This window comes from Phalaenopsis equestris, unplaced genomic scaffold (genome assembly GCF_001263595.1).
Source record: "Phalaenopsis equestris unplaced genomic scaffold, ASM126359v1 Scaffold000402, whole genome shotgun sequence".
Taxonomy (NCBI): Eukaryota; Viridiplantae; Streptophyta; class Magnoliopsida; order Asparagales; family Orchidaceae; genus Phalaenopsis; species Phalaenopsis equestris.
The window spans coordinates 2238991-2257572 of record NW_018164844.1 but is presented as its reverse complement, the minus strand read 5'-3'; the positions used below and the strand labels follow the sequence as shown (position 1 = coordinate 2257572).

Here is an 18582-nt window from a genome sequence, read left to right as displayed (position 1 = left end):
TTGACTCTAATTGCCCAACAAGCAGAATCATGTTTTTTTATTGAATAGGACGATGTGGATGAAGTAAGCAACGAGGAGGCAACTGAAAAACAGTGTGAGATGTATCAACTTCCACCGGATAAGAGTGAGATGCTCGTGATTCGACGGGTCCTATAGACTAAAGATACGGGGGATTCACAATGGCTTGGCTAAAGTATATTCTACACCTGTTGCATTGTGAACGGGAATATATGCAATCTCACCATCAATGGAGGAAGCAACAAGAATGTGATGTCAGCACATATGGAGGCCTCATGAATCTGAAGCATTTTCGATCATATTCTCTGATGTGGCTGAAAGATAATAGGGTCGGCATTTACTAGAGGTGCTTACTGGAGTTTTTGGTTGTCACCTTTTGATGATGAGACCGTGAAAATTTGACTGTAGGACTCAACACGACGGATTTAGAAACACATTACAAAAGAGGGGAAGCGCATCATCCTTCTACATTCTGCTTAACCTGAGATCACAAGTGTCCTTGCCACCAGAGCAGCATTAGTGTGACTATTTTTGGTGACTACAGACAATTATAGGATGGGGACACTGATCCCAAACATGAGACGTCATGATAGAGAGAATCTCAGTATATCATGATCAATACCTTATTGTTATGGCCACCACCATTCGGAGCGATTCAGACTATTGTCACATTAGATCACGGTGGGCTAACCTTAGGTTATTTTGGGAGAATTCAACAACATATGTGTGACACAATGACCCAAGTCAGATAGTTGTGAGCTCCAAGAAGATTGGACTAATGTGGATGTTTTCTTGCAAATGGGAAAAAAATCCTCAGGTGCTTTAGAAGATGGTGAGTCGTCAGTGGAATCCATGTGGCTCTCGGAACGCAATAGAAGATCGAACAACCCCGATAGACTACATTGCAACTGCTACGTCCAATATAGTGAATAACACCGTTCTACGAGGAGCCAAAAGCTTCAACAAATAAAGCCAGAGCTAGCCCAATCTCAAGAGACAAACAAGGGGGTTGGGGGCCTGAACTGGCCAAACCGGTTCAATAGGGAGGCTGAATTAAACCCGAACCTTCTTAGGGTTGCGACTGTCACCCAAGGGGAAGGGTTTTCCCTTCCTAGTTATCCTTCTTTATAAATATGTTGTTTTCTGTGTTAGAGCTCAATTTTTGTTGAGATTTCTACTTAGATAGCCTCCGACGTCTTCATTTTCCCTTCTATGGTTATATCTGACGGTGAGAAGGTACTCTAGCTGTAACTTATCCCGAGGTGGCGTGTATATTTCCTCTCCTGTCTGATGTCATCTTCCATGCACTCCCATCAACCTAGTTTCCCGGCTGCTAGACTCCTTTTTTTCCCTATTATCATAGCAGATCCCCTCCCCTACTCCATGTTGTTGTCGTGATTCCATCCAGGTACTCCATCTGCTACGCATCCATCACGTGTCGTCACCGGCCCCTCCTATTTCTCCAGCAGCCCCTGCAAGATCAACCTACACCTCCACCTACCGCCATCATTTCTTCATCAACCCTCTTGTGTTGTCGCCAATCCTCTAGTCCCCTCCTCTCGTACTCGCAACTCTTCCTACACCCCTTTAACATACTGCCACCTATCACAAGCTCGAATCACTGCTATGACGGGTTGTCCCATCCCGCCTTAGCAGGATATTGGTGTTTGTGTTTTCTTTTTCTATTTTGAGTTATGATTGTATCCCTGTATTTTTTAGTAATAAAATATGCTATCCTATTGGATGTTGGGTTAACTTCGATATCATGTTGATGAGGTTAATCAATCATTATTGATTAAACGAAAAATCAAAACCATTCATTAATTGTTAAGTTATTCATTTTCATTAGATATGTATACCGCCATTAAATTAATTGAATTGAATCGCTTTAACTTCCAAACTCGAGGTTCGGAATTTAAAACTCACAATAAAGGTTAGAAATTATATAAGAATTCTAAAATTAAAAAAACCAAACCAAGCAGCTGAATAATGGATTAATTTGAGAATAAAAAAATTTATCACACAAATACTCATTAATCATCCTAAATTCTCATATATTTTCCTAAAACCTTAGCTTAGATTTTTCTTATTTCTGAGAATTTAAATTATCAATATAACCTGCACAAACCAATGGAAGATTTTTTTAAAATTGATGTATTAAACAATTTTTAAAAAAATTTGCATTAAAATAAAAAATAAACAAAATTGACATTGTTTGGAGTTAAAATGGCGACAATACTCTAATATCGTTGTTCATTACAATGACATTAAATGTATCTATTGTCGCCACTCCTAATAGTGACAATAGTCATTTTATTTTATTTTTAAATTAAACTTGCAATTTAATAATTTATATACATCAAAATAGATCATTACCTACTTACAACATTTGTCGAGCATTGATCACATCAGATTAACACTTTTTACCTATAGTCAAAGAGATTATTACTTTATAAAATATGATAATATTGTTGGATATTCAAGTTCATGATGCTAATTGGTCTGATGTTAGTCGGCATTAAAAAAAGACGAGTGTCTTGACAGAATTCTTGTGATGATTTACTTGATAGTCACCTAATTCCAGATATTATATAATATCATCCTTATTATTCGACAAATAACTATATTTTCTATGGGACAAGCAAAGTCACAAACTTCTTATCACTTAAGGGGTTATGATAAACATTCAACAGAGCAACATACATAAACTTACCTGATATCAGGTTCTATAGGCATTGTTGACCTCATTTTTGTGAGATATATTTCCCTCTCTAGAGCCTAAGATTAGCCATAGGACTTCCTTACTGCCTCTTTTAGAAGACTGGCATTGGGACACACAATTTAGAAATTTGAACCGCTTCATAACTCATTGTAGTCTCATGTGTATAGTCTTGAATCGTCAATCTTAGTTGAGTCAATTGAGACCGGCATATTAAAACTCAAGTTGAGCTCCCATAAGGATTGAAGATGTCTTTAGAAGACTCTTTGAACTTAGGGATTTAATTCTTTGAAACAACACACAATATACAACATATACATACACCATAATTCACACACAATTTACTAATCAATATCAAAATTGAATTTAAATGAAATGAAAGCCCTCGTGACGTGCATTTGAGACCCTTCAACACGGGTTGAGCGACTTGCTGTTGAGAGTATTCTGCTAGACCTTGATCGTCGCTTAGGCGAGATCTTGTCACCATTTTACATGTCAGACGACTTTGTTTAGATCGACAAATATTATTTGTCAATTCACGCGCGAAACAAACTTATATTGACATGATCGTCGACAAATTTGTCGAGATGACCTCGGATGATGAAACGGGCAGTGCGAGCGCGTCTGGAATGTCGAGTTGAGGCTTGAACATCATAAAACCCAAACCCTTTTATACCTTCATAATTACAATCATACAGTTCATATATTTAAATTGAGTGGGTTATTTCTCATTCAAATTTCTCTGTGTGTTTTTCAAGGTGAACTCGGACGTGGTCGAGGCGTAGAATGATTAAGAAGCTATCCCTGAAGTAGACAAAATGAACGATATCAAACTTCGCATCAGTAACCAACCTCTCTTTTCTAAGTGATTTTATATGGATCGTCGAGCTGGTTTATAATTTGGAATGGGTCAGGATATGAGCGATGATGCAAAAGACATCTGGTGTCAAAATTGGGATAACATAATAGTATTATATCTCATGGCCCAATGACCTTGTGAGGGTTCAGGATTGGCGTTACTGTTCGTCAATCTTTGATAAGAAGCTGCCCTTGTTTTCATAAGCTGTGGACGGTTCTAACCCAACAGTGTGACTTACTCATAGACAGTCAAATTTACAAAATATACAACAATATAATAAAATCTTTTTCTAGTAGAATTAATATTTTGGTTGGGGTTGTTAAGTGAAAGTCTAATTTACTTCTATGCGTGACAAAGTAAGAAATTTTTGGATGTTACCTTTTCTAAGAAATTAAGAAGAAATTTTTTTTAATACTGAAATCTTAATTTCATTTCTTTTAATGTCGATTTCTAAGAAACTCTCCAAGCCAATGACCTAAAATGTGCTTAGTGCTAAGAGGCACATGATGTCAACTTACTTATATCCAGCCATGAAAACCACTGTGACATTGAGAGAGCTTGGAACAAGCTTCATATCTTTAACAAAATTCAGCTTCTTCAAATTGCGCCTCAACATGATCAAGGCCTCAAATTAGCTTCAGATCATTGAAAAGATGCAGCTTCCTGGTCAACTTCCCCGTCTCAACACGAGGAAAAGAAATGAATCAGGTTAGTACTATTTTGCACTTCCACCTCTATTTTTTTTCAGGTTTGGCCTTTCTATTGTTTTCCCCACGTGTACCTGTTGTGTCAAAGCCTGATTCTACCGTTAAAAAAATTAGACACAATTTATTTCACATCAAACTCGTGTTTGATTTGTGTCTCACAACGATACGGATGCCATTTGGAAGTGTCCATGCTTCGTAGTGGCACATAAGCACAGTTAATAAGCTTAATAAGTGACGCTCCTTAAGAGGGGAACTTGAGCTTTTCTAGCGAAAATAAACACCAAAAATATCTTGGCTAAGCTTAATTTTTTAAGCAACCATCCAAATGACCAAACAATAATTTGTATTCAAAAATAAATGAAGGTTCTGGCTTTGTTTTCTGAGAATGTAGCAATCACCTATGGCTCCACGCTTGCTCACTTTTTGGTGAATAAGAAAGAACGAGCAATGATAAATTTAACTCGTCAAGAAGCACCGACAAATCAGGCTCCCTTGAGAGCACCAGCTTCCTGCATAAAATATTAAATATTGCAATAAAAGAAAAATTCAATAAATTATGAAAAAAAAATGAGGAATCTTTACATTCAAATTTATGTGTGTTAAATCTTCAAACCATAGCCCCATTGGAATACATAATATCAATAAAAGATGGTTGGAACAAACGAATGCTGTCTGCAAATATCATAAAAATGCAACAAACAATATGTAAAAAATATTGACATATGACATGATTAAGCAATTTGAAATACTTTGCATGAATTGAGAGTTCGGGTACCCATAAAGAAAAATTCTAATATCATATATTTACTACAGCACATTAAAGTTGCTCACCAAATACAATCTTCATCAGTTTTAAAATGCCAAAGCCATATGGAATGTACAGCATTCTTTAATTTAGAAGTGAGTACTTCTTGGCACGCCTAAAAAATAATTGACTTAAAATAAAATAACATAGTAGGGGTTCAAGGCTCCAAGCAAGTGCGAGGATTCTTTGGATCACAAGATGCAGTCGCTGACGTTAGCAAGAAATCCGAAATTGGATTATGAATTCATACAGTGGGTTTTAATTTGGCTTATGAACCATCAATATTTAAGGTAAAGATTTGGTGAGCTCACAGGCCCATGCCTAAGTAGATAAACATTGACCAAATAGAACAAAGCATGATATCTGTTTCATTTCCAAGAGCAAAAATTCTAAAATGATTCCTTGCATTGGATTGCACATATGCATATTATAAGAATCGGGTGGAAAAATTTTTTGTTAGAAGATTAAAGTCAAGTGGCAGGCACCATTGCTTCTGAAAATTGAATGTTTGACCTGGAAGAGCACTTGCCAGTGTCAATTAACCAAGAACAGGCTTAATAGCGTACGAAGTAAAATATTCTAGTTCCACATATAACAATGAGGAAGTACAGTGCAGTTGCATAATTCCCTGTAAGGATTGTCACAAACTGGCCCAAGGGATTGAAACTGTCAGGGTGAAAAGAGGGACTCAAACGGTAGACTCAAACTATTATAGCATTTAAAGTAATCTAATTCATCCAAAAAATTTAAAGCCAATAAACATCAATATTTCTAGTTCACATTCACCTAATAAATTTCATTCAATACTTTTAACAGAAAACTTCAAAACAAGTTAAATTTTATTGGTAACTATTTTCAATTTCTCTTTTTTTTCTTCAGATTAGAAATTCCCTTATGTTAATCATTCAGTTTAAAAAAAAATCCTAAAATGAAAATAAAACCACAAGTTATACAACAACTTAGTGAATAAATATAGCTCTATAATATACAAATTTTAGGCAAATGCTCTAACATGCATGTTGTTAAAGAATGCTTAAACATTAACATTTCATTTTACTAAAATTTTAAAACATTTACATTTTATTTAAGATTTTAACTTAAGAGCATGTTTAAATTATTGTACCATTAAGGTACATTCATTTTCATTTTCCTTTTTTTTTAACTTTTTTTTTAATTTTATGCACACGGGTATAATAGTGTCATTAACCAACTCCTTTTATTAGCTTGTACATTTATTTCACTTGATTATCATTAATTTTTTTTCAATCATTTGAACTAAACACTGAAATTTCAGTGTGAATGCAATACATAAACTTTTTAAAATATGTTATAATGCTTATGCAACTTCATTAAATTAAACATTCAATTAATTTTAACAATAATCATCATGATAAAAAAATTTCAAACATGATACATTTAAACTTAAAAGAACCGAAAGAAAAATAAAATAAGAACTACAATTACTCACTTCTCAGTCAAAAAATTCAAATATTAAGAAGGTCAAATCCAACAGTTTTGAAAGTCAGAGTAAATAGAAAGTCGGAGCAATATTAAGAAATGTGAGAAATGCAAAAAAATTTCATAAAGGCAAATGTCTCTCAGAAACTAACATTTGGTTCTTGTGTTATCAACCAGAACACATTGAATTATTTCAACTCTTGGACAAAGGGCTCCAGTGAAAGCAAGAAATAGTGTTGCACCATCACAAAAGAATTTACACAAACAAAATAATTGAATTAGCCGCATTAGTGAAAAATCAAAATCAGACAGTTGAATATTCAGCCATTATGCACTATCATAACACGAAGCTAAAGATTCGCTGCAGATTTTCACAAGCACATTTTACATTCTAAAAAAAAAAATAACTGATTGAAGTTTTTATTCTGCAATAAATTATAGTATTTTCATTTCATAATATCATAGGCACAAATTTAAGTTAGATAATTCATTCTTAGATTTATCATGTATCTTTGTCTTATAAAAAGTATCATATCACTTCAGAATATACCTATAAGAATATTATTTGATAGGAGAGCATCTCAGCATTCATTTCAGATATTTTATTTAAATTGATGGATTTTAATACGTCAATCATGCCCATCGCTTTATCAGTTATGTGACAAAATAAAAGAGATAAATTTAAATATTTGCCGGAGGTACTTTAAGTTACAATTGATTGTGTCACCATTGCTTGAATTTAATACAATCATAGGTATGGATTGTCTATTTAATTATTTCTTAATTTAGACTACAATCAGAAGGTAAACAATTTTACTTTACCTCAAGAGATGAAATTTAAATTTTATGTGGATTGAAGATATGACATGTTTGAATTTAATACAATCATAGGTATGGATTGGCTATTTACTTATTTCTTAATTTAGACTACAATCAAAAGGTAAACAATTTTACTTTCCCTCAAGAAATAGAATTTAAATTTTATGTGGATCGAAGATTGACATATGTGATAATAATAACTATAAAAGCTTAAAAGTTGTTAAATAGCAATAATCAAGATATTCTTGCCCAAGTGAGAGAGATGACAAAGGATACACAGACAAGCACACGCTTGCGCTAGTTGCTTCTAAAGTAATATATAAATAATTGTATTGAATGACAGTTAAGGAATTACAAGAACTGAAAATTCAGCTACAAGAATTGTTTGACAAAAAATTTATCTGACCTAATACATCATCATCAAGAGCCTTAGTATTATTTGTAAAGAAAAGGCATGAAAATTTTAGATTGTGTAATGAAAACAACCAACATTTGCCTTGACCACATCTAGAAATTCCTCTATTCTCACTCAACCAGTCCGGCCTACTCCCCACACGCTTGCGCTTGTTGCTTCCTAATTGTTTGCATGTTGTCACCTCAGTCTCAAACTTGCGTAGCCCTAGCTCCTCGATCGGGTCCACTCATTGTCATTATCCACATCCACTTTCTCATGCTTGATCACTGCTCACAACCCAATCTCTGTAAAATGCTTTGCTCGACCTACTTGTTTGCACGAAATACTTGCTAGCCCTAACTTGTTAGTGTAGTTATATGCTTCTTATTTGTGAAGTCCCTCACTTGCTCATGCTCTGTACAGGATCAGCTTGATCTATCTCGCTTGTTGTTTCCATCATGTGAAAACATCGCCCACACATGCGCCTGATTCAAACCTAGCTACGAGCTTCGGCTCACCATGGAGCTACCTGCTAGCATTGTCTCCCACAGTGCTCCACCCATGTGATATTTATGCACTCCGCCCTTCATCTTCCTCTCCTCCGCTCTCTAGCTCGCTCTCGTGTGTTCATCCCTCGTTCTCTATCTCTTCAATTGTTGCACGAGCCCCACATAGTATCCCCGTTGGTTTGACTCTCTCGCATTTTGTCTCCTACCCTTCACCTGCCGCTCTACTTTGATAGGGTAAGGTCATGCCTCAAAGTGGCTTTTGCCAATTCATACTTTATAGGACATTACAATCATCTCACAGTACTGACAAATAAAGTTCATAAGTATTTCAGCCCCCATTATCATTTAACTAGATCACAACAAAGCAGGTGTTATTTGATAAAGAACCATAAACAACAGAAGAAATTCCATAAAATAAAATAAAAATCTATATACAACTACTGAGTAAGAAAATAATAACCTAGAATTCCAAACACTGCCGAAATCAGGACTCAATATCAAAAGAGCCCTAGAGTGCTTCAGGATATCTTTTTCTAGGAATTGAGCTTCAGAAGTTGCAGTGTTCAAGGAGATTTTGCCCTCTGATATGTTGATTAACCTTTTATAGTTTCTTCTGGCATCCATATGTGCAAGTCGAGCAGCATAATACAATAGGGGAACAATCTGCATTGAGATAGCCAACTTATGATTGCCATACCAGAAAATAGTCTTCTCATTTTGTAGAAACGTCAAACCAGTTGCGTCTCTCCCACAGGATTCATTGAATATTTCGCAGAAGTTGGAAAGTGGAGACCATGAAATACTTGAATCTTCATTTAACTCTGCAAATTGGGATGGGTGTATGAAGCCAACCTCATCACTACACTCGGTACACACAAGATAATTTGAAAGGAAAAATCAGCTAAAACATCACAATGTAAAACAATTATATAAATTTTCAAATAAAAGATGTGAAAAACAAACCAGACTAGAGCATGATGAAATAAAGCTATAGAGGTATTGTAAAGCACTATAGCTAGAAGAATATTGAAAAAAAATCATTTATCTACATCAATTATATACAACATTCGTCCTTCCAAAAATTACTCTTTTAATGCCACTATACATCAAGTTTACCCCATTCTTTCTATCATTTCAGGATTAAAACAGTTTAACATAGCATTTTGCCATTCTCATTAAAAAGTAAAGTGCCAAAATAGTCCCCTGACTATTTACATGGCTTCATTTTAATCCTAGTCTATAAAAGTGTCAAATTAATCTCCCTACTCTTTTAGTATGGGTTGAAATAGTCCCTAGGGTGACTACTTTAGCTTTACTTAAAAGAGACTGTGTCCTAAATTAGCTCTTTTATAGAATTTGGGACTAAATTGAACCCTAACAAAGAGTCGGGGAAATATTTTGACACTTTTCTATTTAAACTAACAATCAATTTCCTTCCAAAAGAGTTGAATGATGGAAGACACACATTCCCGTTTAAGAGGGTAAGCATATTTCATCCCTACGATGGTTATGTCTGGGCATTTATACTTGTTCAAGTGTACATTATAAGTGAGATTTGTCAAACCATTCTTTATTACCATCTCCAAGCAATTGGTTGAGAGAATGCAAGTAGCAAAAGGAAATTAACAAGTGGCAATCCAATTGACATGTGTTGCAAATAAATTAAAATTTAACACGATTAGCTTTACATGTGTATAATTTTCATTTTTTTTTTATATTTCTCGAGTGATTAGAGGAAATCATCGAGATTAAATTATATTCCATTATTTCATTAATTTAATCGATTAATAAAATAATTTTCATGCTCCCTAAATCCTCATACATGTCCTCTTAAAACAAAATATTTTATAAAGATTAAATTAAAAATTAGGAACTGTACTAATTATTTATGATTATGGGGTAAATCATTTTAAGAAAAATCTAATAATGCTACTCGATTTCTACTTATTTAGAAGAAATATATATCACTATTGAAAGAACATTTTATGTTAAAATTTGTTAATATATTGCAATCAAATTCTTTTTCAAACAATTTGTAATATATATTTAAAAAAAAAAAACAAGTACAATAACATTCTGTAAGATTTAGTTTCTTTATCTTTCATTTAATTTAAACTTAACCATGTAAACAATATGCGGCGCATTATTTTTTCCTGTTTAACATTAAGATATCCCATAAAAAAGGACCAAATACTTTGCTCACTTCATTAAAAATATAAAGGAATGCAACAATAAGATAATCAGAAGACTGCTCAGAAAAATTGTAGTCAAATCTAAAATTTCAATAAACTTGCACGGTTGACTTTCAAATGGCAAACTACTCCTACACACTGTTCTTCTCATGGTGTCTTATAAATATTTTCATGTGTAATGTGGAAAGTATGAACAAATTCCTACGGCCACTTTAATTAGAAGAAAAAAACTTATTTTGTCCTAACAAACTTGCATAGACCTCATCTGAAATTCAATCTTTTTTAAAGCAAAATTTGTCATGATAAGCCCATTGAACAAAAGATGAAAGCTACTACGTAAACAAATCTGTGTAAGCTTTCGCTTAGCCGCAAATTACACAGAGAAGACACTGTAGTACAACTAAGTGGAGAAATGAATGAAACTGGAGGTAGCAAAACATAAAGAAACAATTTTGCCCAACTTTGGTCATGCTTCAACCGTTCAACAATTGACAACCATTCCACCTTGTAGATTAGATCAATTGCAGCACCAAATTTCAATATGGAAATGTCTGTGCGATATTTGATATACTGGTAGTCCACAAGTATATGCATTACTTGGAGGAATAAATTTAGGGTGCTTTGGGGTGGGAGTGGCGGTGGCGGTGGCGGTGATAGGTTTGGGGTGGGAGTGGCGGTGGTAATTTTTTCTGTCAGACAAAATTGTGTTTTGTCTGCTTTTTGAAAAATTTGTAGTTGAAAACAATGTTTTGCCGCTAAACCTAGCTATTTGTGGCGGCTGCTAAAAAATTGCGGTATGACTTTTTCCAAAAAAAAAAAATTTGTAATAGTCACGGCTGTTTTTTGAACAGAAGCTTCTACAACAACTTCACAGTTATTTTTCCAAACAGCTGTAGCTGCCCCAAACAGACCTTAAGTGTTGCGGCTGTTAAAAAGTTGCAGTTCAACTTTTAAAAAAAAAATTGCAATAGTCACTGCAGCTTTTTGATAGCAGCTTTTTTAAACAGCTGCAGCTGCCCCAAATAGACCCTAAGTGCGGGGGCTACTAGAAAACCGCAGTTTGAATTTTTCAAAAAAAAATTATAATAGCTAACACAGCTTTTTAAACAACAGTTTCACAATTGTTTCTTTAAACAGCTACAACTGCTCCAAACAGACGCTTAATTAAAAAAAACAAAATCTTGGAATTCTAAACTTACATGAGCTTATGATGATCCAATATAAGTTCAAACTGTTCCAAGAGAACCTTAGAAGCTTCTTCAGGGCATGATCTTTGCCCCATCTTTCTAAAAACAAATAAAAAGTAAGAGAGCATTAGTAGAAGCCTTCCCAATCTTGGAAATCAGGAAGGTGAAATGCTCCTTCAAGATCGAAGCAAATAAAATGGAACAGAGGATTAAGTACAAACTCATCAATGATAAAAAGAAGAAAATTACGTGACAAAAAAAAATCATGGCAGAGGGCTTAGGAGCCACAATTAAATTATAAAAAAAAAACACATAAAAAGAGCAGCATATTCAACAAGTAGTAAACTTTACATGTTCAAATACAACTAGCATCAAATAGAGTTTAATCATAAACAGTACGAGTTAGAAGCTGCTATTGGATGGATAATTGTTTACCAAATAATCACATTATTCATATAAAAAGATGAATAGTAATTCAAGCATATAAAGCTAATTTATTTATTGAATTAAACTACCTGGCAACAAGAGGGAATCAATCACAAAGTAAAACAATCAGTTTCTAAAGCGCAAGCAGCTTAAGAGAGAAACGCCAAAAACTAAAACTTAAAAAAAAAACATACCCAAGGAAAGAGGATCCCAATCAGGGTTGGCTATCCTTGAAACTCAAAAGTTGCTTGAAAATCAATTGAGAAGATCAACATTTTGGAGGGGAGGTTGATAAGTCCAACCATAGCAAAGAGAATGAGAAAGTGTAACTACTCGTACCCAATGCTAGGAATTTTCAAAACCGGAACAGACAATCTGATGATGAAAATAACTTTAATAAATATCTATAAATCCAATATTAATGAAATAGCCATGAAATTTTAAAATCAAAACCAATAGTAAAATAATATGCCTTGCTCATGCCTTGCTCTAGTGTTGCCCTGTCTACTGTACACATTTCTCTTCTTTCACTCATTTTTTTCTATGAATTATAAAATAAAAGAAAAATGAGATTTCAAAATTAACACGGTGGGATAATCACAATACTAAAGAAATAGAAACATCATGTATGTTAGTTATTAATGTAAACTATGTAATAAATCATATCATATACTAAACCTATACATGACAACAATGTATAATGATGTAGTGTTGTTTATCTTTTAATTTACATTAATACTCATGTTTCTTCTCTTTTTTATATAAATATATCCTCTCAAGAGCATCGTTTAAACATAATCTAACACATCCATAGTCCGCATACCATCGACAAAACGAGGCATAAACTAAAGCCTCATTTGGGACAATTGTACCTTTCATAAAAACTTCTTTAAATGTAACTTCAGAACAAACAACAATATAAAGGGGTTTTTTTAAGTCAATAACTCATTTGGATACAAATTTTTTTGTGCAACTTTTTTAGTGATAAACGACAAAAATATCCCAATTGAGTCAAATCATTCCCAAGTCAAGCCCCCAACAATCATACTTCTCTTCCATGGCATTAGCTTTTGTTGTGATGAGGAGGATGACAATGGCATGAAACTACATGCCACAATTTCCGATTTCTTCTCTGCAAGCAGGTTACGACAATCAAGTGTTTGGCCTTTAAGACCATCCCCTCCAAAAATCCCAATTGCAACCATGGAATAGAATTGGTAATACTTCCTTTAGATGGTTCTCAACGCAGTGGACTTCTTCTCAAGCTCCCTTGAGTACACTTCAGCTTTCTTCACCTTGAACTCATCCTGCTTTGTGGAGATGACATGGTTGACGTTCACAAAGCTCTTCATAGCCTTGGAAGCCACAGTGTCAGAGAGGTGATCAAGAGCCTGCTTCAACTCATCACAGAAGGTTGTGACCTCAATCGCGATGGGAGAAGAATGCTGCATTTGAGGACCATCGCTACTGACGGGAAGTAAAGTGAGCTTAACCTAGGCATAAAGAGCATGGATGTATTCCAGGGAAATTTGGTAAGTCGTTGAAGTTGGAGTGCTAAGAGGAAACAATATCCTAGAAATGTTGATCTCAAGTGTTCGGAAATAAAAAAGGGAGTAGGGGAGAACTAGAGAGAAATGGAAGAGATAGATTATGTGATAGTAAAAGGGTAATTTGACATTTTCTTTGACGAAACAGTGGAACGCAACAAGACATTCACGATCTGAAATGGGAAAAAATGTTGTTGTGTTTGAAAAACATTTTGGAGAAGTTGCTAACCCAAATGAAAGCCTCACATTTTATCGGCTTTCAGTGTAGCGCAATGGAGCCGAGAAATGTCTCCAAACAAAGCCTAAGTCTATTATTATTTGAGATAGAAAGGAATCTAATCATCCTTGACCGATACATCTGTCATCAACACAACGGTGCATGGTTTTGATTTCTTTATTATTTAAGGTGGCATAAAAACATTTACGCAAGTAAATACCTTAGAGTCTCTAGTCAATACCACAAGAGGTAAACTCTGTCCATCATCATTCACATGCAAGCATTCATATATATTGAATACTTCATTACATTCTTCATAAAATGTATTATTTTCTTATGATATATTACATATTGATTAGATAATGCCTAAATGTTCTTTTAAAAAAATTTATTTTTTTCCTGGGAATAACTATCGTGCAAACATTCATGAAGTAATATGGGCATTTATGTTTAATACTTAAAATTACAAAGGATCAATTGCAGCATTGAATAAATGGGTATAAAGCATAAGTGGAAAGAATTGGAATCAAAATTAAATTCAAAATAGGAAATTGTGCTTAAATTCCTTATAAAGCTTTTATTTTAAAAATTAGTTGGTCGCTCCTACTAACTTTACCAAAACCCGACACTCAAAAGACTCATGCATTATATTAGATACATTTCACATCAATAATTAAGTACAATCAACCGAGACTTTTATTTCTTTTTAAATCACTTATATTTTTAACTATATTTTATAATTAATGACATAACTATAGGTTCTAATTTATTTCATATCATTAAGAATTTTCTAAAAATTTATTAGTTATTCCTTAATTACATTTCAATTAATCCTTCAATTACAAACTATTACTATTTACTTAGCTTAGTTATACTTAAATAATATTTAATATACATATTTATATATATATAATCTAACACAACCCAATTCAAAATACAACTTTTCCAATTAACTTATATTTATTATTATGTATTTATTCAAATAAAAAATCCCTCAAGATACATATATTATAACTAGATGCATTTTAAACTTCGTGATAGAAAATTAGAGATTAATAATACTACAAGATTCATAAATCTTCATTAAATGATAGAAAATTAGAAATTAATAATACTACAAGATCCGTAAATCTTCATTAAATAAATTTTGATATTTATTCCTATGCAGCTTATTCAAGATACACAAAATTAACATAATAAAATCCTCTCTAAGCTTATAGAAATAAACATGAAGGAATAGCTTATAAACATAAATCTATCAAGTCCCCTTTCATTTTGAATTTTATAGCAAAAAAAAACTATTATTTGTGCATAACTTTCGGCATTACAGTGATTAAATTTCAATATTAATTTCATTTAAATAGCATCCACTTATTCCTAAAGAATGTAAACAAATTTTAGGGTTTTACCTTTCATCACAAGAAGAAATCTTCAGTCTATCCTTCAAGAAACAAACCCCAAAAGTCATCTCCCTCTATTGTAGACACTTGATTGTCTCAAAGATTCCCTAACAAAATATTTTATTAGGTGTAAATTAAAAATCTAAATTTATAATTTATACTTACAATTAAATAAAACTTACCACTAAAATCTCTTTTAGCTCTCAACATCGTCGAAATCATCATATATCCTCTCACCCTCAAATTCTCAATCTCGAGTATCTGCCCTCACATTCGATCAGCCCAAGTTCCATTCAAGTGCTATCTCCTGTCTTAGTGTCTCTCGCTCTATGAAATCACGTTTGAGACACAATTTCTTCAGATCCTTACTATCGAAAGCACGAGCAATTCCGTGCTCTTCTCTTACATCTCCCTGCATCACACGAGATCTCTCACTCTGAAACATAGATCTTAGCACCTTCACCCTTTTCTCAGCTTGCACGGCTGGTTGTGCCTATTTAGTCTGTCGGATCACCAGTCACCATGATTACAAGCTTCTGCAACAGCTCAGGACTACTTACTTAAATCTTATCCTTGGTTGCTTGCATCCCCTTCACCCAGCCAAATCAAACCAATTGGTGATTCCTCGCTTTTGCTCCTTCGCTCCCACTTCTTGCTCCCACTTCTTACTCATTTTCGATTTCGATTCTAGGAAACAAATCCACTCGGCTTCGCACATGAGGAAAAACCCTCTCCTTTCTTAGCTTCAAGATCGTCATACAAAGATCAAATCTAGGGACAAATTATTAGCATCATTTGGCTAGGTAAGTGGAGATACCCTTATATTAACAAGTGCATATTATGCAAAAAAAAGAAGAATAGAAAGAGAAACAAGTTGTTGCCCATCAACTAGTACCCCAGAAACACCAAAAACTTTTATATAAAAATAGACTTGAAAAGAAAAAATTATGAAACTTCATATAAAAAAAAATCAAAACATGAAAAACATTCAAGAGTAAGATCCATCAAAAGAAGATAAATAAACATTACAAAAAATCAAAATAGCATATGTAAGGTCAATCCTTTATGGGCCTTTAAGACTTGGCAAAAGCCCACCTAAATTTCCCCAATTGATGTTTGTCCATATTTACAGCAAATGTGCAACTTAAGCACAATACCAAGAATTAGGACAATTTTCTGACAAAAGTATTACATTGAAATTAAAATGTAACATACATGTAAAGACAAAATGCCCATTATAAATGTTGGCAAAAACTCATATATGTCTCAATCAAGTACCTCATAACCAGGGATATTACATGTCAACGTCAATAAATTACTCGAGAAAATTTGCACAAATGAATTTGTTTGTTGTTTTCAATTACAAGAATAGGAGAATAGTTGAGTGTACTTCATTCCAAAATTTATATAATCCTAGCAAAGTCAAGGATTGAAAAAAACATATAATTAATTATGATAATGCCATTCATAAGTTTTTCTTTGTACAATTTGGTAGCTCGTGTGGATTGGTGAGGAGGTAGCAAAGATCGAACAAATCCATGAGGTGGAGGAAAAAGGGAGGTGGCTGATGTAGGTTCAGGAGGGCAGAGATGGTAGGCGGAGGTAGTGCAAGTCCAAGGGCCAAGGATGGAAAAAGAACTTAAGAGTCGAACCACCGGATGGGGGTGAAATTTTGAGGTAGATTGGGGACTGAGGCTAGGACTCTTTCCACGCTTCCTCAATAATGAACAAATGGATGTTATCAATCTTAAGCTTGCTAGATTATTTTGGAAAGACTTCTCCTAAAAATCCTTTGCAAAGAATGTACCTAAGTTATTTACTTATGAGCACGAAAGAGTATATATGAGACCATCACCATGCTTTTCCTTTAAAATGTATTTATTAACTCAATGTACTTTGTAAGACCATGTTACATTGCATGAGATTATGTGCAATAGTGATGTTTGATTTGCTGTAATAATAGAGCCACATTGGACCTTTCCATTCAACCTTTAAATCTTTGAGAATAAATCTTAGCCATAATAAATTATAAATTTCTAGTGTCATTGATCTAATTTCAATTTCTATGCTAAATATTGTCACTACCTTTTTTTTTTGTTGTACAAGTCATAAGATTGTTTGGTAAGAATGTTCAATATCCTAAAGTTAACAAGCTACCAACCAGCATAATCTGCATATGTGTTTATGCTTCAAGAGTGAGAGACTTGAATAGAATTCCTTTACCCGTGAGTTTTTTTAAAATATTATAGAATTTTAAGCATTGCTCTAATATGAGAGTCCTTAAGATTGTGCATGAACAGTCTAGCAAAAAAGGACAACATAAGAACGTTGAATCTAGCAAATGATTAGTAGATAAGTTTTCTCCAAGTCAGTAATAGGTCTTTTCCACTATTGTATCTTCTAGAACATCTCCAAATTTAAGATTGAATTCTATAGATCTATTAACATTCTTGCATCCCAACAGGTATGAATCTTTACTTAAATTCTCTTGCATTATGTTGTGATATAAAAAATTAAATATTAAGTGTGCGCTAACACAATACCAAAAAAAATCTTTTAGCTTTGGCTAATTGGTTGACATGCAATACTTGGAGCAATCTTTTATTTAAGTTACACATTCCTTCTAAGTCACCACATCTATCGATAACATCATCAGTATAACTAATAATGTTGAGACTCCTTAAAGCAATGCACTTTCAAAATTGTGTATGAGTTCCTTGACTTTGTTTGCAACCTGTGTTGACTATTATGCTGACAAATCTTCTGAATCAAGCCCAACAAGATTGTTTCATCCCGTATAATGCATTGTTTAGCTTACATACATTTTATTCTAAATTTGAATAAAATTCTAGTGATATAAGAAAGCACTTAATATTACATTACTATGTTTCTTCAATTCATATTAGCAACAAATGAGAAAACACTTTAAAACAACTTTTATTTTAAGAACCAGAGAAGAATTTTAAAGTTATCAATCTCATAAGATTGAGTTTGCCTTCAGCAGCTAATCTATCCTTGCATCCCAGTAGTTTCTTTCTTCTAGGTAACTGTACCAAATCTCAGGTTGTTTCTTCAAAGAACTTAATTCTTCTCCTACATAATATTATTCTAATTATAATTCTTTAATGTCATCTTAAGAGATAGAAAAGACATGCAAGCTAGAAAGAAGGTTTGGCGATTATAAGAAAGACCTCATATGATAAAAATAAGTGCAAGGAATGGCAAATGGAAGTTCTTGTTTCTTTGTTACTAAAGCTCCTTTCAGTTGCAGGTTCAATATTCACACAGGAAACTAGCCAGCGTAAATTAATTCGAATGATTTGAC

General features: G+C 33.5%; 1 protein-coding gene across 3 annotated transcripts in view; it reads right to left on the bottom strand.

The window, feature by feature from the left end:
• Positions 1-4036: 4036 nt before the first annotated feature.
• The window catches only part of LOC110026852, a 28638-nt gene continuing 14092 nt past the window's right edge, over positions 4037-18582 (bottom strand). Inside the window, exons 2-6 of one of the 3 annotated variants that reach the window (XM_020728032.1) lie at positions 12288-12468; positions 11680-11766; positions 8749-9147; positions 4702-4812; positions 4039-4276 (exon numbers count right to left, since the gene is read on the bottom strand). In XM_020728032.1, coding sequence (XP_020583691.1) covers positions 4264-4276; positions 4702-4812; positions 8749-9147; positions 11680-11762 — 606 coding nt within the window. In that variant the 5' untranslated portion in view covers positions 11763-11766; positions 12288-12468 and the 3' untranslated portion in view covers positions 4039-4263. Of the gene's footprint in view, positions 4277-4701; positions 4813-8748; positions 9148-11679; positions 11767-12287; positions 12469-18582 lie in introns of all 3 variants that reach the window. The other 2 variants (XM_020728033.1, XM_020728031.1) reach the window with 2 other exon arrangements.